Source organism: Rhodnius prolixus, unplaced genomic scaffold (assembly GCF_049639745.1).
Source record: "Rhodnius prolixus isolate KJV_2025 unplaced genomic scaffold, Rpr scaffold_12, whole genome shotgun sequence".
Lineage (NCBI taxonomy): Eukaryota > Metazoa > Arthropoda > Insecta > Hemiptera > Reduviidae > Rhodnius > Rhodnius prolixus.
The window spans coordinates 2,570,379-2,592,046 of record NW_027411635.1 but is presented as its reverse complement, the minus strand read 5'-3'; the positions used below and the strand labels follow the sequence as shown (position 1 = coordinate 2,592,046).

The 21,668-nt window shown below is 32.9% G+C and overlaps 2 protein-coding genes across 6 annotated transcripts in view; both read left to right on the top strand.

Moving 5' to 3' along the window:
• Positions 1 to 292: 292 nt before the first annotated feature.
• Positions 293 to 13,587, top strand: LOC141461721 (uncharacterized). Of its 5 annotated transcripts, XM_074142991.1 has the most exons (7): positions 1,772 to 1,966; positions 2,954 to 3,043; positions 6,030 to 6,148; positions 6,499 to 6,615; positions 7,800 to 8,008; positions 11,270 to 11,551; positions 13,279 to 13,587. In XM_074142991.1, exons 2-7 carry the CDS (start codon positions 3,013 to 3,015, stop codon positions 13,460 to 13,462), a joined length of 942 nt encoding a protein of 313 aa, XP_073999092.1. In that variant the 5' UTR covers positions 1,772 to 1,966; positions 2,954 to 3,012; the 3' UTR covers positions 13,463 to 13,587. The 5 variants fall into 5 exon arrangements, with proteins under 5 accessions (XP_073999095.1, XP_073999092.1, XP_073999094.1 ...); XM_074142994.1 differs by lacking the exons at positions 1,772 to 1,966; positions 2,954 to 3,043 and adding an exon at positions 293 to 502; XM_074142993.1 differs by lacking the exon at positions 2,954 to 3,043 and having other exon boundaries at positions 1,774 to 1,966.
• A 6,873-nt stretch (positions 13,588 to 20,460) lies between these two features.
• LOC141461997 (uncharacterized) overlaps positions 20,461 to 21,668 on the top strand; it is a 63,579-nt gene continuing 62,371 nt past the window's right edge. Inside the window, exon 1 of the mRNA XM_074143537.1 lies at positions 20,461 to 20,997. The gene's annotated coding sequence lies outside the window, so the exon portion shown is untranslated. The remainder of the gene's footprint in view (positions 20,998 to 21,668) is intronic.

The window sequence follows — 21,668 nt, the reverse complement described above, 5'->3', positions numbered from 1 at the left end:
AGCTACCCCCTTGATTTCGGTTGAATTTGGGTATGGTTAAAGGGAAAAATGGAAAGAGAGAGAGAAGGGAGGAAAATGAAGAATAATAATGGGGAGAAAATGAATGCATTTCCATTCCGATGGAGATTGACTTGAGAATGTAATAGAGCGATAAACTAAATTGATAGGAACCTTGTGAACATAAATAAATAGATGAATAAATAAGTAAACAATAGATGAGCAATAGAGTGTGGTGCATGGCGCGTATGTAAACAAACAGACACGAGAGAGGAGTAGCAAAAGCCTGCAAGCTTTGGTGCAGGCAAGAGAGCTAAAACTCAATCGGTTTACACCGGATCTTTTCCAAATTTGGAAAACTTTTTACTGCCCGTTTGTCACCCTAGGGAGTCTGGCGAGTGACCTGGAAAAGGATTAAGTCAGTAAAGACGAGTTTGTAGTTGAAGCCAAGACAAACGCCTGGAAAACACTGCAACCATAAAAGAGTGCACCCACCCAGTCACCAGTTAAGTGAAAATTACATCATTTTCTACTTTTCTTCAGATATACATATACAGGGTGAACCAGTAAGTAATGTCCATAGGCCTACTGTTGTAGTGCATCTAAACTGGAGTTCTTGAGTGATGTCACTTTAATTTTTTTCTAAAATAATTACTTTTTTGCAATACAAATTTTATTACTCAGAAAGTTTTAGTCCGAATTCGATTCTGATGACACGGTTAGAAAGACAGATAAATTTTCTAAAAATTGACACCATTTTGAAGCTTAAATTATTCTCCAAACAGCCTTAATCTTCCTCCTGGATAGTGGAAAAATAAAAGTAATCGAAATTTTGGAAGAAAACACATTAGGCCCTTACGTGATCATTATCAGACCTAGGTGCTGGCACTTTTTATAAAAGTTTCCTTGTTTAACGGGCTTTCTAACGGTATATCATTTTCCAGGATTCCTTTTATCTTCGTATCAGAAATTACGTTTGTTTTTGCAAGAGAAAGCGTGTTCACAAGCACTCAACAGTGTTAGTTATCAAGTTGTTTAATTCATTGAAAACTCTTTTAGATGGACCAGTAGTCGTTTTTTAAAGTAGATTGTCTTAAAAATAAGGAAGTCAAAAGTTACAAATTGCACTAAATAATAATAATAATAATAAAAAAAAAAATCCAAACTCTCTGAAATATTCGAGAAAATGTTAATAAAATATTTTTCGAACAAGTGCTATTTTTATAATTTAAGGTTAATTTGCTTAGTTTCAAAATAGAAATAGAAAATTTTGAAACCAAGTCCAACAGATAAAGGAAGTTTATTTGTAAGACACCTAGTTGTATTGGTTAATACCTAATTCAGATATAATGATTATCTGTAAGTGGGTTCAAAGGGTTGTTAAGGCTTATTTACATTTTTTTCTTTTTCAACATTTTCTCAAATATTTCAGAGAGTTTAGATTTTTTAGAGTGTGTATGTACTACACTCAGTAGGCCTATGGACAATACTTACTGGTCCACCCTGTATATAAAACAAAAAAGAGGCCTTTTAAAAATAGTTTATAATTTCTTCGTTGAATTGTGTATACAGTTTTAAATTTACTTTTAATTTTTGTTTGTATTAATTATATTAATTATTAATTATAATCTTCCGTTTCGAACTTAGGGAGGATAAACGAGAGGAAGAAAAATTATTTTAATTGTTTTTCTTTGTTTACGAGGTTGGTTTCAATTTACGAGTTTGATATCAGAAGTGTTATCTTCATTTTTTTTTTTGTGCTTCAGTTTTACTGCATATTTTCAGTTTTATAGTTTTTGTTTGGGTGTTACGGAGAAGAGAGAAATTTGTACGGTTTAATTATTATTATTTTTTCTTTTATTATTAAAATAAATGTGTATAACCTGTCGGTAAAACTGGATGACTTATTGAACTAGTGGTCGCCCCTCTTTCTTACAGTTTTGAGAAGACCAAAGTTGATGGAAAAATGGTAAGGAGGTATATGTTTGTAATTGTCGCTCTACTACACTCTTAGTCAACCTTCAGGTAAAAGGGTTCTATTAATTTTTTCCTCTTATTTCATCTGTCTATACTATAGTATTGTGGCAAATTTTGCCACGGCTGAAAATTTTGGTGGAAAACCAAAAGTGCATTCATTTTCTCTCAGGCTGCGTAAGTTCTGGAAGGCGGAAGAGGAGAATTTATTATTATGAAAAGAAACAACTGACGCGAACGTGTCCGGTTAGCCGAGTAAGCTAAGGCGTTAGGTCCTACTTGTGAATCTTACGTTCAATCTTCGTCGGATTTTCTTTCTTTTCTCTCCTCAGGAGTAGCTAATTTTTATTTATTAATAAATCTATTTAAAATAGATTCAAATAAATTTTGTATGGTTTGTAATGGAGGTCGGCGTGAGAATATCGCTCATTTGTTTTTAAAATATCCTGCATACAGCATTTATAGGCAAAGATTAAACCTTGACAACAACAATTTAACGAGAGAAACGGAAAGATTAGCCAATGATTACTCTCATAGAAACATTCACAGAGTGTACAAATATATATAGAATATACCAATATGTTACGGTCATTTCTGTTAAATGAGTAATGTTTGAATTTAATTGTACGTTAGATCTTTATTATTTTGTTTGTATTTTTTTGTACCAAGTTGTATGTATTGTTGTTGTGTATATATAATTGATAAGGATAAAACCGACTCCTTTTGTTACAGGTTTAGAACCTATAAAACAAAAAATATAATAATAAAATAATAAATCTATTCAATTTAAATATTTTTATTTAATTATTATTTTTATTTATTTAGTTTTTTCATTTTCTTTTGGGGCTTCCGTCACTTTCCCCATGAGCCCATTTCCCTAAGTGACGTGGTGCCCAACTTTTTATTACTATTAATTATTAGTTAATTAATAATTTTTAATTCTGATTTTATGGTATTTTCTTTATTTTCATATATTTCCTAGCAACCCAACCCTTCTCCTTCTGAGCGTGGGTCTGGAAAGTGGCTTTACAAGTAATTTTCATGGATATTAAAAATACAATAAAGAATACAGGTATCTAAAATAGGCAATGCTCCGAGATTATAAATTTTTCTAGCGAATAAAATTGTGATTTAATCTTTCACTTTTCTTACTTCTGTAAAGTAGAAAGTATCCAATTTTTGAAAAAATTCACTGGAAACAAATTTATTAGGAATTCTAATCGTCAATTTTTTAAAAATTATATTTATTAGTGGTGGGATTTTGATAAACTTTCCGGCTAAGACATATAAATGCCATTGTTTGGCATCATCCCACTAATTATTCATTTCTCAATTTAGTAAAGCTGTTATCGCAAATTTAAACTGCAATCTATTTTTTCATTTTACTTCTTAATCCGAGTAAGAAGGAAGTATGGAATTTTTGAAATTGGTATTTCACGTGAAGCGCATGTTTTGGGTGCCCCAGACACTGGGGTATGTGTGAGGGTGTTTCTATGTATGTGATATCAAATAAATAAATACCTTAAGAATGTAAAATCGCGATATATCAATTTTAATATTTCTTCTAGTTTGCCCATAGAACCTGATGTAACTTAGCGATCAAAATTCCTTGGAAATAAATATTACAGAAGAGACTTTTCAATTTTACGACTACAAATAAATAAATAAAATGAAACAAACAAAAAATACTTTAAATTTCGTCTACAACATTTATTCGAAATATTTTTCAGGAAAATTCTTTTTAAATCACTTCTGATGTAGGCTTCCTTCCTATAAAAGATTGTAAAATTTGGTTCTAATATTCTGTGTTTAATGAACACTTCTCAACTACTAGTTTTCTTTAACTTATTTACTGAATCATTTATTACTTTTATAGATTTTCTCAAAAATTATTCTCCGATTGTCTCTAAACTTCCTATTATATTACACTGCGTAGCTTTAAGAATGGAGCAAGTTCCTTTAATACATAATAAATAATATTTTTAAAGATTTTTGTTTACCGAGGTTGTAAGGCTTTTCTTTAATTAATGATCTTCAATGTCTTCGAGCCCCTCTAAGGACGTTTATACGTGTAAAGAGTATACTGCCTTTGTTTGAAACAAATTGTGGTTCGATCCACAATGCTGAGCAATATCAGTGATTTCACATGTCCATAGCAATGCTTTTTCTTCATAGAAAGTTTATAGAAAATATATTTCTTCCATTTAAAAACAGCTGCCACTATCTGACTTAATGAAGTCAAATTTTCTCTTTACAACCCTGATGAAACACTCTTTGTAGGTGGATAGAAATCTGGCCCAGTTTGAAAGAAATCACTGTGAGCGTATTATGGGTCTTCTAAATAAGAGTACACTTTAGATAGCTCTAATACAAATCTATATTAAATTTAACATACACAAAAATAAATACACCGCAGTTTCTATTGACATTTCTCACAGTTTTAAATCATATAGTTTTATAGTATCTTTAATACAAAAAATCAGATTATATATTTTTGATTCAGTAAGCTGAGTATTATTTTGGCAGTATATCAACTGAATCTATTTATGAATATCACTGACGTGGTATAGTCTCGTAAATTCTATTTTGTAAATTGGTTTAATTATTGTTATTATTTTTTTATTACATTTATATTTATTTATATTATATTAAGTGAGTGTTCAAATTTAATTTGTGGAACTTGAAGTTGACACAACTATTTCTACCTTGAGAGAACTGTTTGTTTACATTCAAACTATTTATTATTATTCAAAAACAAAGAGAACCTTTTGAAGCTATCTTTGGTTTACAGTAAGCATGCATTTAATATTCCTTTATCTGCCAATCTGGAAGAATGTTTTTAGAACACATTTAATTTCAGTGAATATCCAATTTGGATATTGCCAATGCTAGATAATTCTGATTTAACCTGCCATGCCATGCTTGTCACATTCTGTTCTTCTCAGTAGGTGTCACTTTTAGGAAGGTACCTGGAATATGAACAAAATGTTTTTAGTGCACATTTTAACGTAAAAATTACAAAAAAAAAAATCAATTGAGATTTGGCCATTATCCCCAATCGATACTATTAAGTTTGGTCAAATTTCATCAACTTCGTGAGAGTTTTGTTGTAGCGATTATTCAATTTTTCATAATTTCTCGAAAATTGCTCCGATTTTCATTAAAACTTCACACTCTAATTTACATCTAGAGCCTATCTGTTCTATTATTATTATTATTATTATTTAAGGGGCTTCAACATCTGAGGTTATTAGCGCCCGGAGCTCTTTTCAGTGCACTGCCGGCTTCCGGACAATGTTCTCTCGTTAGAGAGAATACTGTCTATCACCAGTGAGCTGTAAGAAGCTCCTAGGAAGAGAAAATCTACGGGCCAGTAGCTGGATTCGAACCCGGAATCTCCGCGTGGGAATCCAATACGCTAACCTGCTTCCTCACTTCTATTAGTAAAAAATGTTTTATTTTATTTATTTATTCTTTAAGAGTTATTAGGGAAATGCAACCATATGAATCCATCCTGTTAGGACAGTTGATAGGTTCTGTCAATATTATGACACTAAGTTACATTGAAAGCACTGAAATCAGAAAAAAAAAAAAAAAAATTGGGTTAATCAAATATTTTAGTGATTTTGAATAGATTAGACTCTTACTATCTGACATTTAGACATACTCATAAATTTCAGCTGTAAATAGCAATTCAATCTCCACCACTTGTTAGTTTTAAGAAAGCTGAAAATAATAAATATTGTGATAGTAGTGATAAACGTCTAATTTCCAAACTTTTTTTTAACATTTTCGGTTTTGCAGCCTTCATTAATTAATTGTTTGACTAAGTGGTAGTCAAATAGTTCACCGCAAACCATTTAAAACTATCGCTTTAAAAATATGTCTGGAAAATCAAATTCTCTACTGCCCAATCAATCTCTCCGAAGAGATAAAACAGAATTAGGCGACGTTTTAAAAAACAATCCGTGATATATTTGAGATCTGATAGATATGCAAACTACTTTAATTTTTTAATAATTAATCAATTAAACTTTTTTTTTTTTTTTTGCAATCAGAGAATAGAATTTGGATGGTGGAGTCATTAGCAGAGTTTGGCTTGATCTTGTGCGCTCCGATTGAGCGCGTTGAAAGAGTATTCTTGAGGCTACAGAATTTAGGAACTATCGTCAATCAGGTGAGTGGCTAATGTGCAATTTTGGATTCGTTGTGAGATTAATTTCTTTGGAATAATCAGCTTTTTTAGTAAAAGTTTGTTCATGTCAAAGAAATGATATTTGTAGAGGGGATGCAGTATCAGTTTCCGCGTAGCCATAGTTTCTAGTTTGATGTCTAAAATGAAACATGGCCACTTGACCCGCATAACCTAATCTGCTACATCTAGTTTAAATGCACCGCAGAAATGCTAAGCTTCTAAAAGAAAATTACATGCATTGTGTCATTAAATGATAGGCTATGGATATATCATAAGCAATATGTTGATACTTGTTTTAAGATTTACTATAAAATCAAACGTTTTTCTTTCAGTTAAGCTTCTTCGCGGCATGTGACCAGGCTTTGCTGGTGGAAGCTAAGCCAGCTTCCTGCTTGTTCACACTGATGTTCTACAATGTAGTCGCTTATTGCATGGCCTACATCGAAGAGGTGAATTCTTGTTTTTCTTCAAAATAACCAATCTTGATACTCTGACACGACCTTATTTTATTACACCTAGCTGTGCCTAGTTGGATGATCAGTTGCTGTAGCAAAATTCGTCATGTAAAGAAGAGGTGGCTAAATTCAGTGACATCTTAGGACCATCTTTGCCATATCCGGACAATGGTCTCCTCGACTTGTCCTCTGTAAGAACTACCTTCTTGTTTGGTCAAAGACCGGACGACCCTTGTGCTAACTGTGCCATTGTAGAGTAAGGTCTCCAGTAGTAGACACCTTTAAGATCGACTAGAAAATGGTATTGACGATCTTAATACATTATTTGAACTGTACCTTGAATAAAAAGATTTAAAAAACAAAACAAAGAAGTTTGAGTCTTCTACGAGGAACTGATAACTTCCTAGTAGACACCCCATAGCATTTGTTCAATAAATTTTCAGTAAAGAAGAGTAAAATCAAATTCTTTTCATTAAGTTAACCTAGTGATTCAGTAATTAGCATAAACATTCGCAAAATTAGAAAATGACAAATTTAAACGTGGCAAAATGTACTTAACTATCTTTGACGCTGTTCTTCTACCAAGTGCTTTCGTCACCCACAACACTTAAAATACTGCCTGTCCATGAGACTTAAAATCCCTTCCACAATGGATTTTGACGAGAACTCTCCCTTATTATCAGCTATTCTCTCACTCCTTCCTTTGGCACTTATTTTGTAAAGACTAATATCCATGTTTCTATTATTGGTGTACTGTCTACTGTTGGGGTAATTACTCTCGACTTTACTTGCAGTAATTTGTATTGGGCTGGTAAATCTGAACTAAAAAGCTTCAAGATTCAGGGGTAGGAAAAAATAGTTTAACGAATTGTAACCGCACGTATTATTTTTTCACGGACGAATATATTTTTCTGAGTGTAGCCTTGGCATGCGTTCAGCTATCCTCCCTAATCTATAAGGATGAAGTAGGAAAATATTTGTCTCCCGCTTCTTGAGATAGTGAAAGTTAAAGGCTAGATGGGACTTGTTTTACTTCCTTTCTTAATTATATAAGTCGGTCATTTTACTTCTTCTGGTGGGTTTAATACACACCTGTGACGAAGTTTCTTGGAAAAAATGAACAACGTGTAAGTATTAAAAAAAAAATCTTATCGGTTTTAAATTTTGAATTGGAAAAGCTAGCAACGAAGGAGAACTGGAGTCTGTCCGTGCAAATGACGGAGCATTGCCGCTTGAAGCACTTGGCCATGTCGGCGACCAAGGTGGTGCTGGAATGGACAAAGGCGGTCACCTTCATCGTGACGCTTGTATTCATGCTGCTGGTTTTCGGCCTAGAGCAGGGACTACACCACTACAGACCTACCTTGCCGTATACCATGCTCACCTGGTCAGTCTTAAGTCACTTAATATCATACTTGAATAAGTGGTAGATCTAATATTGTACTGATTGTGCCAGTTTAGGGGTACTTAAGGTTACAGTTCCTATTCTATAGACATGCTAAATAGTAGAGCTGTTCATACTAACAGGAATGGTGTGCTTATGAGACCTGTAGACTAAATGAGAGCGAAAGCAACCGTCTCCGAGCGCTGAAAAGTGAGTATTTCGAAAGATTTTTGGTCCATGTTGGGTAAATTGTGCTTGGAAAGTTAAAAATAAGGAACTAATGGAGCTGTATGCATCGTTAGATTTGATTGCCGTGGTGAAAGCAAAAAAGATGGATTGGCTGGAACAGCTAACATATACAGGGTTTATACGGAGGAGTGGTCGAAACTTCGGGAGGTGATTCAGCAGCTCAAATGCATCAAAAAATATTCTCTTCACTTTTGCCCGATTCTCAATAGTGTCCAAGATATTTGCATTATCAACTTTTTTACTTATTTTTTTTACTTTGCATCACCAATAACATTTTTTGCAGTCAGAGGACCTTACAAAACGTGTATTTCTGGTGGAAAATTAATATCGAAAACCGTTCACGAATAAATAAAATTGTAACTTTGATCTTAAATATCTCGACTAATAGTAGAGATATCGAAACGGGATTAACGTCATTTTTCACAGTTCCTTATTTAGTTTTCATAATCATTGTCAAAACCAGTGGTCCTTATGAAACTCCAATCGGGTTTTTGGCCGTAACTCCGCCAAAAATAAAGATACAGCATTGGGGGTGGAAAATTTGAAAACTAGACCAAAAAAACATATAGTTTACTTCGTGGGTTTTTTCGAAATTCCGCTTTCCTAAAAAGTTATTAGCGATTGGTGCGTTTTAAGTGGATCACCCTGTATATGTATGCATTTTATAACACTCACAATTATCAAAAGATCTTTCACATCCTTTATTAGTAGCTTAATTTCATATGAATGCGAATTTCATAAAAACACCGATATGTAACACCTCTATTAAGAGCTGCGACAGTCCGCAAATGGGCTCTGCAAACCAATCAATGTAGCGGAATTTAAAGACAATTTTTTTAAATTTAACAAGTATTCCACAATCCAACGAGAAAAGGTCATACCATCTTGTAAAAGGCAAAACCAAAAAATAAAGATGCTTTGGAAATCGGAAAACTGACGGATTTGAAACAAGAATTGCTAGAACATCCACCTAGTTCACCGGGTTTTGGCACTCTTTGACTACCATATCGGTAAAATGAAGAGCTGAGAGAAGCCATCGATGTGGTTGATTCATTACCTTCTAAATCGCACTTCAGGTATGGAATCTATTAATAGGAAAAAAGTTGGACAAATGCATTAAACTAAAAGAGGATTTAGTAGAAATAGAAACAGTTTCAACCTTTGTCCTAGTCTTATTCGAAGGCATTGAACTATCGACTCATTAAAGTCGCGCTTCCACTTGGTGGTGTATTTTAAACCAAAACATACCATGCGATGGTGGAATCGACCCAATACCAGATTTTCAATGTCCAGCGTTTTTACGTTTTTGAATCTTCTGTTCTCACACACAAGGGGAATAAAAAATCAATTGTAGTTGAAGAGAGACAGTAGTATGACCGTTACACATTACCTTCGTGCACAGCTGCAGTTTGCGATAGATCAGCTGGCAGTCTAGCAGACAGCTCTGCCCTTGGCGTGACTCCCGCTACCTTCACTTATCTAAACACAACCTCCATAAATAATACTCCACAATCCATTCACAGTATCAGAACATGGATTTTATTACCATTGCCTTCTCAGTATGGCACCTATGAAGTAACATCTATCAAGCTTACAAGCATTGTCAGAATTTTTCGTTTGAAGAAAATCTATTATTATGATATTTAGGGAAGTGGTTGATCATGAATTTTGATACAAGGCATGCAGTTTACTAATTATCTACTTTAAAAAGTTTTTATTTGACAAAGTTTTAGCCCTTGCATAATTTTAAAGTATATTTAATGTATTTGTATTAATATTATTCATAATAATCAATATTTAATGAAAGTGTATTTTATACATTCAATTCAGAGGGAATTTTTTATATATATATATCTATATATATAAGCATCGATTATAAATTACGTGTATCCAGCAATCTTTCTTTTGCACTTGTATCGTACACTAGTTTCGAGACTTTTTGTTTTATCTTCATTTAATTAAGAATTAAAATATTTTCTATTAAGGAAAAATATTTAGAATTGTCACCATCTGTTGTAAAGCTATAAGGAAAAATCATTTTTATCTATTAATCACGTTCAATGAACTTACTCAATTTCACTGGCTTTGGACTTTTATAATTATCAGTTCAGAAAGTTTTGCGTCCATCTATTTCATATTTTTCATAAATTTAAATTAATTCGATACTTTTCTTTCCCTCAGGTATTACACAACAGCGTTAAAAAAATATATATAAACCCAAATAAATATGTATCACTCAACGCAGCATAGAGGATAGAAAGAATCTGATGCGCTACTCTATAACGCGAAAAGTCTGTAACCATTACTAAAACTGAGGTATCTGACAAAGAGAGATTTGACAGATCAAATAATCGTTGCGTTGTTTTTTTATCTCATTTTGATACAAAGCAATGCAACGGTGACACTGTTGATGCAATGATAACTCAACAGTGTTACGATATGCCTATTTACATGCAAAAACATGGAACCCATTAGCATTGCTTAGTTGTACTTTTCAATTAAACATCTAACAAGTTCCTCAACTTAAACAGAAAAGAAATATTTTATAAAATACTTTTGCATTAACAAATATTTTTAAATTAGTTATTATATTTGTTATTTGTGTCTGCTTACCATCTTGAAATCTGTTGCCACCTCTTATACATTATAAAAGTTTAACAGCTGCTCTAGAGACGATCATCGCGTTGACCTTGGGAGACAAATGCGCTAAGTAAAGTTGGCCCTGATTTCGCTGCAGCTGCTAGTTTGCGATCTGAAATCTTAACGCATTTTGAGACCAGTGGAAATTGATATCGCAATAAGCGACTAGTGGCACATAACCCGGACCTTATGAAATGTGGAACTTTCTCCTATAAGAGCTGCTACAAGGTATCAGCATTATAAACCTCTTTTGACTGCTGTTCCCAGAAATCAGGGCTCTCTTCATGTTTCATAGCCTAACCTAATGTAACTAGCCTAACCACAAACTACTAGATGTTAGTCAAATAACACATTTCTATTTGTGCTAATTTGCAGGCTGTACTACATGTTGACAGAGAAGGTGTTCATGGGTCTAATTCTATCGGCAGTGAGCTGGGTTCAGTGGGCCCGTCTAGAGCGCCTGGAACGACTGTGGGTGCCGGTGTCGATGAACGCGGCGGCCGCCTTAATCTCGCTTTGTGTGGGTGTTCTACTGCTGGCACGTGGCTTAGTCCGTGCTGCGATAACGCTGCTCTATCTGAACGTACACCTTAAGCTCAAGCAGTCCTACTTCGACCTATACAAGCCTTTGCAACAGGAGCTGGCTTTAGTCAACAGGTATCCTCTGCTTTCTTTTAAACAAGCCTCTGAAGTGCTATCTTGGCAAATCCTTAATTTAGACCTAAGACATACAATTTACTTACAATAGTTTATTTTTCGATTACGTTTAAGCAGTCCTATTCCTGCCTATACAAGGCTCTTCAGCAAAAGCTGGCTTTAGCCATCACATGCTTTTAAACATGCTTCTAAAGTGCTCTCGTGACGAATTCTCAACTTTAATCTAGGCATTCAACTTTTTACAATCGATTACTTCACAAATTTTTCGCTTTGAAACTCATTAATCATGTATCTTAACTTTTTTTTTTGCTGCGCATCCAAAACGGTTTCTCAAATAAATATTCGATAATCTCTTCTGGAACCGTAATGTTAATACTCCAAATAAAGTAGCATAATCAGGATTATGCTGAAGTGCTATCGAACCTACTTTTACTTAAAATTTGAGTTAAAGTCTTTTTGAAGCTGATGGACCTACAATGACAGCAAAAACGATGAGGGAAAATCTGTTGGTGATATCGTTGAGCAGGAGATGAGGCGATTGAGTGAAGGGTTTAGTTCATGTTTAGAACCCTTTATTTATAACAAAACTTAGTCATTAGATGTCTCGAGAAAAATAGCAACTTATGTTTTAACGTTAATTTGAACTCGTACAATTCGTTAAATAATTTTATATAGGATTGTTATTGGATCACTTGCTTTTGTAGGATTATAGTTCCGTCTTTGTAGACACAGTCTCATTTGCTTTGTAGGTTTTTTTTTTTTGGTCATCCGTTGTCAACATTGCACTGCCAAACTGGTTGGCCGCTTGCCTCCTTTTCTTTTTGATGGTTGAATTGTAATTTTGGATTCTTGTCCATTTACCATCCTTCCTTAGAGTCCACCTGGAACAGGAAAAAAAACAGAAGTATTCACACTACGTTCTACTTTTCTGTTTTCCCCAGGCCTCGGTGCTTTTTTCAGTCACTGCAATGTTCTTGCCGTTTGAAAAATCCCTAAAGAAATCCTTATCTATTCCGATCTACAGCTCACTCTTAATATTCCTCCACTTGTTCCACCAGAAGAATTTATTATGATCTCTCTTTCCTCTGCAAACTTCTCCATTCTCAAATAGACTGTCCCTTGTCTTCTTTCTCTAATTTCTTTTAATATCTCATTCCATACTACACGACATTCTTCTCCGTTCAATGTACCGTACTGCAAACATAATTACGTTTTTTACTCCCCTATCTTTCGTATGATGCGGACAGCCAATCATTTTAACTTAGATTTCTTTGGCACAGATATACAAAATTTTCTAAATAAAGCCAGACAATTTCTTTGAACTATTTGTATTGTATAAATCTGTATAATAACCTCTAAAAGGTAAAATAAAATGCTAAAGCCTAATTATAAATTAAACCTAAATTATAGACTGAGAACTATTTGTATTATTTATGTTATTTTATTGTTGTTTCTGTAAATTAGATATTGACCCGGTTTTTTTTATTTATTATTATTTAACAATAAAATGTTCTGTTATTAACACAATGCTGTCAATCGCTAGAAAGTGGGCAGTAAGTAGCTCCTAGAAAGAGAAAATCTAAGGGGCCAGCAGCTGGATTCGAACCCGGGATCTCCGCGATTACACTAACCACTGAGCATTTGTTTTTTTTTTTTTAATTTAATTTTTTCTTCACATAGCTTTTTCGTGCCTATTGCTATATTTGTAATTTATGATTTGCTTGCAGATACAGAGAGGCGACCGCTGAAGAATTGGTCGCTTGGGACGATGTTTGCGCCGTCTGCCTGTTGTCTATGTCACGCGCAAGAGTCACGCCATGCCATCACATCTTCCACAGCGACTGTCTGCGTAATTGCTTGAAGTCATCAGACCATTGTCCCCTCTGCAAGCGACATCTTATATTTTATTAGTTACGATATTATTTTTTTTTCAATTTAAAGAGTCATAAGTAATATATAAAACTAACTATTGCATTTATACACCAACCTACAAGATGGCTGTGAACGCTCTAAATAATAAAACAATGTTCACAAGACTTAGTAATTTCATTTACTATCTCTCATATAATTCTGAAATTCTGCTTTGCTTTATCCTACTCATCTAGAAAGGAAATATTGTATTGTAATTGGACAGATTGTCAATTTGGAGTTTTCACTTAAAAAATATTCTAACGGTAGCTAGAAAATATCGCATCAATTTATTCTTCATTAACCACTCGCATGAAAAGCAATCATTAACGTTTCAAACTCTTTCCGGGTAAAATAATTTCAAAACAGGACACATGAGCTAGTTACACATGAAAAAGGTTCTTTTCCCCGGTCAGTAGGACAACAATAAAGGCCGGCTCTAAATAATAAAATTAATGCAGATCTTTTTCTGTCCACTCATTGCGAAAAACAAGGAAATGTGAGCTAGTTAGACCTGAAAAAAGGGGTTTTCAGTAAGAAGAACAAATATACAGGGTGTCCCAAGCTATATGGATAACGACTTTTTCTCGGAAACTAAGATAGCTAGAAAAAAACTAAAATATACGTGTTCCCTTAGTTTGTTGTTAGGAATCCAAATTTACTTTGTATTTTTTTTTTTCGGTGCTTCCAGAAGCGAGATATAGGCACCAACTTCATTTTTTCAGAAATAGATTCCTCTATTTTTTTAAAGAAAAATTTACTTGAACGGTTTTTTTCTGTGAGCGATATTTTAGAAGTTATGAATGAAAACATGATTCTTATAAGAAATGTCAAAATGATAATATTATAACGGTTTTTTGATGGAATAAGAAGAAAAGTACTATTTTATTATAAATTTTACTCCTCATTAATATCACAGATCATGCTCGAACTGGCCTCCACCATTAGAGATGCATAGACATGCTCTTTCCTGCCAATTGCCCTTACTGCCAAAGAAATAGATTCGAATTTAACCGAGTTACAGGCATCTATTATTCTCTGCTTTAGTTCATCTACAGATGCAATCCTGGCTTGATTCTGATACACCTAGATTTAGAAATGCTTTTAGATAGGCAGAAATAAGGAAAGAAAGAAAAAAAGTTATGAATAATCACCTTGTTTTTCAGGTATCCCCAAAGGAAATAGTCCGTAGGTGTCAAATCCTGTGAGAGAGGTGGTCACTGAATCGCCCCCCGTGTCGATATAACTCGCCCATCAAATTGCCTATCGAGATATCTCTTTACATGCCTGATGGTGTTATATCGACACGGGGGGCGATTCAGTGACCACCTCTCTCACTGGATTTGACACCTATGGACTATTTCCTTTGGGGATACCTGAAAAACAAGGTGATTATTCATAACTTTTTTTCTTTCTTTCCTTATTTCTGCTTACCTAAAAGCATTTCTAAATCTAGATGTATCAGAATCAAGCTGGGATGGCATCTGTAGATGAACTAAAGCAGAGAATAATAGATGCCTATAACTCGGTTAAATTCGAATCTATTTCTTTGGCAGTAAGGGCAATTGGCTGGAAAGAGCATGTCTATACATCTCTAATGGTGGAGGCCATTTCGAACATGATCTGTAATATTAATGAGGAGTAAAATTTATAATAAAATAGTACTTTTCTTCTTACTCAATCAAAAAACCGTTATAATATTATCATTTTGACATTTCTTATAAGAATCATGTTTTCATTCATAACTTCTAAAATATCGCTCACAGAAAAAAACCGTTCATGTAAATTTTTCTTTAAAAAAATAGAGGAATCTATTTCTGAAATAAAAACCGCACCTTCCCATTTGAAAAAATGAAGTTGGTGCCTATATCTCGCTTCTGGAAGCACCGAAAAAAATTTACAAAGTAAATTTGGATTCCTAACAAAAAACTAAGGGAACACGTATTTTTTAGTTTTTTTCTAGCTACCTTAGTTTCCGAGAAAAAGTCGTTATCCATATAGCTTGGGACACCCTGTATAGGGTAGCACCAGATGTCAAAATTATGGTAGATATTATTATATTGACTCATTCCGTTAAACGAAGGAAATATAAGGAAACGTGAGCTAGTTAGGCCAGAAAATGAATGTTTTTCAGTATGGAGAACAACTATACAGACCAGCCCTGGATGTTACAACCAACTTAGATTTTTTACTACTAATTCATTGCGAAAAACAAGGAAATAAAAGGAAATATGAGCTAGTTTGAGCACTTGAATGGAGTGCTTTCCGTTAAGGAGAACTATTATAAAGACTAGCTCTGGATGTTACAACTAAGGTAGATCTTTTTTTACTTCGTTGCGATAAAAGAAAGGAATATAAGGAAAGTAAACTAACTTACTGAAGAAAGATGTAGTGTTTTCCATGCTGCTGTACAGACCTGTCCATGATGTTACAACTAAGGTAGATCTTTTTTTACTTCATTGCGATAAAAGAAAGGAATATAAGGAAAGTAAACTAACTTACTGAAGAAAGATGTAGTGTTTTCCATGCTGCTGTACAGACCTGTCCATGATGTTACAACTAAGGTAGATCTTTTTCTATTAATCCATTCTAAAAAACGAAGGAAATGTGTGCTAGATAAGGTGGTTGTAAGGTGTATTCCGATAAGGAGAACAATATACAGACCAGCCCTAGATGTTACAACTAATGTTGATCTTTTCTCTGTTCACTTATGGCAAAAATGAAGGAAATACATGGAAGGAAAAGTGACCTAGTTAGGACAGAATAATAGAGTTTTCCCTTAAGGAGAACCACAATAAAGCCCAGCAATAGATATTAGATCTAAAAGCAATCTTTTTCTATTCATTTATTTCAATTAACGAAGTTAATGTGAGCTAGTTTAGGCAGATATAGGTTTTTTCCGACAAGGAGAACCATTATAAAGACCAGCCTGGGATGTTACAACTGCAGTAGATCTTTTTCTACTCACTTATTGCAGAAGCGAAAGAAATTAAAGGAAATGTGAGCTAGTTAGGACTTATAAGGGTGTCTTCTGGTAAAAAGGACAGCCATACAGTTCCGTCCTGAACGTTACAACTAAGGTAGATCTTTTTCTATTAATTCATGGCGCAAAACTAAAGAAATATAAGGAAATAGAGCTAGTTAAGTTAGATGTAGGGTGTTTTTCGATAAAGAGACCAACCATACAGACCAGCCCTAAATGTTCGAATAAGGTGGATCTTTTTCAATTCACTCTTTGCTATACTCCAGCGTTACCCAACCGAGTTGCTGGTTGGTGGTACACGAAAAAAAATCAATAATGGAGGACATAAAAAATTTAAAAAAATTAAATCATAAGATTATCATAGAAACGTTTTTTCCTATAATTTATAATAATTATTTTAATTAATAATATTATACAGTAAAGTTATGAATATGTATAGTAATAAGGTTATTCAGTCTCAAGATATACGAGAAAATATAATAGCACAGGATTAAAATTGTCTTTCATAGAGTATTTTCCAAAACCCGAAAACACAAATGATAATTGGATTTCAAACCCCTTCTAGAATTAGAATTGCTCATTAGAATGCTTATATCACAAACCTAATATTTCTATAATAAAACAGGGAACACTTGCACTTAACTGTTTTAAATAGAGTAAATAACATCATGTTTAATATATTTTGGAATTCACAAAATTTATAACAAAATGTTGGGCAACAATATTTAGATAAATTCATTTCTTTTCAAGTTATAAGAATTCTTTCTGAAATAACATCGGGTGGCCCTTATGTTATTAAATTTCAAATCAATAATGTAATTTATACAAACAAATTCCAAAGGTCATTGTTTAATGTGTAATAAGAAGGAGCCGGAAACATTAATTGTTTATCAGCTGCCCAGTCTATGAAAGTTTTAGAATCCCACTCCATATAAACAAATATAATAATCCTAAAGACGAACTTTGTAAATTAATTAATAATTTTGAAGAGAAAAATATGTACGCAACTTTTAATTATTTAAAAAAAGTTTTAAAACTAAGATCTTACAGTTTAGAAAGTTTATAAAGTGAACATGAACTTGAACTCCTTTGTGACAGATACATTGTATCTCTATACAAATAAAGATAATAATGGTAAAATAGCACACTCGAAATAACAAATCTCACGAAATACAATCATTTTTACGAAGAGGTACAATTTAGCATGATTTACTACCAAGTGGTACGCAAGCCAATAAAGGTTGGGAAACGCTGCTATAATCTGTAGAATTATAAGGAAATTGTAGCTAGTTAGGCCTGATAAGGGTGTCTTCCGGTAAGGCCAGCTCTAAATGATACAACTAAAGCAGATCTCTTTTTCTGTTCACTTATGCCAAAGATGAAGCTAATACAAGGAAATGTTACCCAGTTAGGCATGAAAGTGGCTATCTTTCAGTAAGGCGAAAAACTAAAGTTCAACACTAGATGTTAAAACTAAGATAGATATTTTTTTTTAATTATTTACTTTAGATGTTTTTTGCAAAAACGAGAAAAAATAAATGGAATTGTGAGATAGTTTAGCCAGATGTAGGGTGTTTTCAGGTAAGAAGGACCAACTCAGAGACTGGCCCTGGATTTTACAACTATAGTACATATTTTTCTATCAATTCATTGAGGAAGGATTCAACGAAGGAAATATATGAAAATGTGAGCTTGTTAAAGTAGATGCAGAGCGTTTTCCGGTAAGGAAAACTATTAAACAGAGTACCCCTGGATAAAGCAATTAAGATAGATCTTTTTTCTAATAATTCATTGCGATAAACGAAGGAAATATTAGGAAATAATAGCTATTTTAGGCAGAATTTTACTGTTTTCTGGTAAAAAGGCCGCTATACAGACCCGTTCTGGATGTTATATCTAAGATAAATCTTTTTATATTGATTCATTGCAAAATATGAAGGAACAATATGTACTATGTAAAAGTAAGTGGTAAAGTAATTGCCTATTTTTTCAGGCGGGCTTTACGTCCAACTACCAATTAGGTGTCGTGGACAGAGGCAACTAGCAAACATACTTTACTGTAAATTTCTTTTATTAATCATTAAACAAAATCCAAGGCCTAAACACCGGGAATCAAGCCCCAGTACCACAATGCATATTAGCTTTGCAGGTCTTGATGTGTACTAGTTAAAATTTATGAAAGTATAGCTACAAAAAAGGGTGTTTTTCGGTAATGACTACGGTTAAATTGTTCAGCTGTAAAAGTTACAAATGCAGTATTCATTTATACAATTGTAATAAAATAAATACATATTTATTTATTTATTTATTTACTCTGTTTATGCCGTTAGGCTTACAGAGAGAGTTGACTACATGTGGAAAATTACATAAAATAATACATTTGTCATAATTACTACAAAATTAATTAAGGTAAAAATAAAAATAAATTGGAATTAAAACACCTTCTTTGCCTAACAAAACAGTAGGTAGTACTTATGTACATAAATTAAAACAAGCAAAAAAGCAGAACTACAAATAAAAGAGATAGGAGATTTCTTGAAGTTACAATAATAATAATAATAAACCAATAACATTAAGATAATAAAGTATTTCTTAATTTAAAACTTTCGGTACAAAACAAGTTTATATCCTTTATTTTCTCTTCCGACTTATTAATAGAAAAACTTAATAATAAAATAAATTTATCATAGTCTGGGGTTGCAGAAAAATGTTTTCCAAATATTTAGTTCTGTGTGATGATGAGGCCGGACAGTTCATTAAAAAGTGAAATAAGTCGTTTGGTTCGTGTTGGCAGAGAGGACAAGTTGAATCCGCATCAAATTGATAGTACTAGTTATTAAAACTTATGCGATACATTTTTTTTGTTATAAAGTAGTAACTGTACTATCAACCTAAGCTTACTTATATGCATGTTTACCTTAAGATGCGGCTCGTCTAGATCATAGGTACTGAGATTGCGATAATTGAGATTATATCTATTATTTACAATGGCTTCAACATCACGACTTACTAGATTATTTCTAAAACTCATTAAAATAGACTTATATTTTTCTTCAACTAGTTTCAAGTTCTGTGATTGCCATACGTTGTCAAAACCGATACAAGAACAGCCGTAGATGTTACCACTAAGGTTGATCTTTTTCTACTCATTCTTAGCGAGAAAGAAATAAATAGAAGAAAATTTGTGCAAGTGTAGCTACAAAAAGGGTGTTTTTCGGTAATGACAACGGTTAAAATTGTTCAGCTGTAAAAGTTACAAATGCAGTATTCATTTATACAATTGTAATAAAATAAATACAAATGTATACTCTAATACACTGCTCGTAGGCGATTACTTTTCTTTTTTTCATAACAAACTAAAAACATAAATCTGTCATTGTTAAGAAACATTATAATAATAATAGCTATTTATTTATTTCATTTAAAAAAATAGATATTGCAAATAAATAAATATAAATTTACTTAGATACTTCATATTATAGTTGCAGTTCCTTTATGATTTTGCTTTATTGTGTTCGGATTCAGCCAGTTTCATCTGGCATCCCCAGATAAAAATTTCACCCAGTCTTATATGTTTTTAACTCACTTTTAAACTCTACACATAAGTTAGACAAGTTTGAGAATTGCAGTAAGAAAAAAAAAATTCTCTAATACAATCATCCACAAAGCAATAGCCTACTTAATAAATCCTAACCAGCTCTGTACTCTTTTTGTAATCTCCATGAAAATGAAGATTTCTTTCATTTGTTTATTACCTGTCCGTTTTATGAATGCATGAGAATAAAGTATCTTCCTCAACTATCTATCCCAACCACAATTAGCAGAAAGGAACAACTATTTCAATTGAAATCCGACTGTTTAAATATTTACAATTATATCATAAATGTAGTAATGTTGCGCTCATTCATACTTAATGACTAAGTTAAAATGTAATGCTAAAATATTTAAGTTACAATTTAATTTAGAAGGTTAATTTTCATTTGTTATGATTATTTTTACATTGTGTAATTTATTATTTTATTTATTTAAGTTATGTTTAATTTTTATCTTGTATTATTTGTTTATAAAAGGATTTGTGCATGCAACTCCTTCTGTACACCTTTTTGGTAAAAACACAATAATTAAAAAATAAAGAAAAAAAATATTGAACGATTGAAGGGGACACAAAACATGTATTTCCTGCTTAAACGTCAATTTTTAGTTGTTTAACACGGCAATTTAAAATGAGAGTGAAAAGAATTTTCCTAGAAGGTTAACCAGTTTGTCTACGATAGTGCATGTATACAGGAAGATTGGCTGTCTAGGTTTACGTTAGAATTCCAATAAGATTAGCGGTGCAGATTGTGCAAGAGGAGGTTCATGTTCGTGTAGCACGGTGTCTGTCCATCACGCGCTCACATGCCTCTAACATCTCTCTGGCCCAGATACACTTCAGGCACACACGGTCGCTGCTTCATGGACTACCAATGTCCCTATCGACTCTTAGCCAATTGATTCAACAATACTCACATACATTTTAAGCATTTAAAGGGTACTTACAATTTTGGTAAATCAGGTAAGTCTATTGTCTTGTGATAGAAATGTTATAGTTTTTGTTCACCTTACTCCTAGAAAGTAGAATTAATTCGTCATTGTGCCAAGATTTCCCTGAATATTATATATTTTGAGGTCCCTTAAAAGAAAAAAATAATTTTACCCATTATCTGAATTCAAAATCCGGAAAAGGCCACACTCTACTTAATATTTTTAATATAATTTTTTTTCTGGTTTTTGGTGAATAACTTCATCGATTTTTTTAAAAAAACTTTTCTGTGCAATACAGAAATTGGTGATTTTGGTTAATCACTTTTATTTGAAACATTTCCTTTGATAATTAAGTTATTTTATGGAAGGTTTCTAGGGGAACTGGTTAGGCATAGTGATCTAAATATCCCAATTTATTGTGTATTGTAAGGTATTAGCACCTGTATTATACTAATTAAGGAAACGTTTCGCTAGATTCCGAGTTTTGTGCTAATCGCTAGCGAGGTAATGCAACAGTATATTTAAGCTTCATTTATAAAGAATTACTCTTTCATTAAGAATTGCAACCAGATCCAACTTAGGTACCCAAGATGCCAACTCTCCGCTAATAGAACAATTATTTTTTTTCCATGATCATACACTTATAATTCTAATTGTAATTACTATTTTAGGAGGATACATAATATATTCAGTTTTAATAAA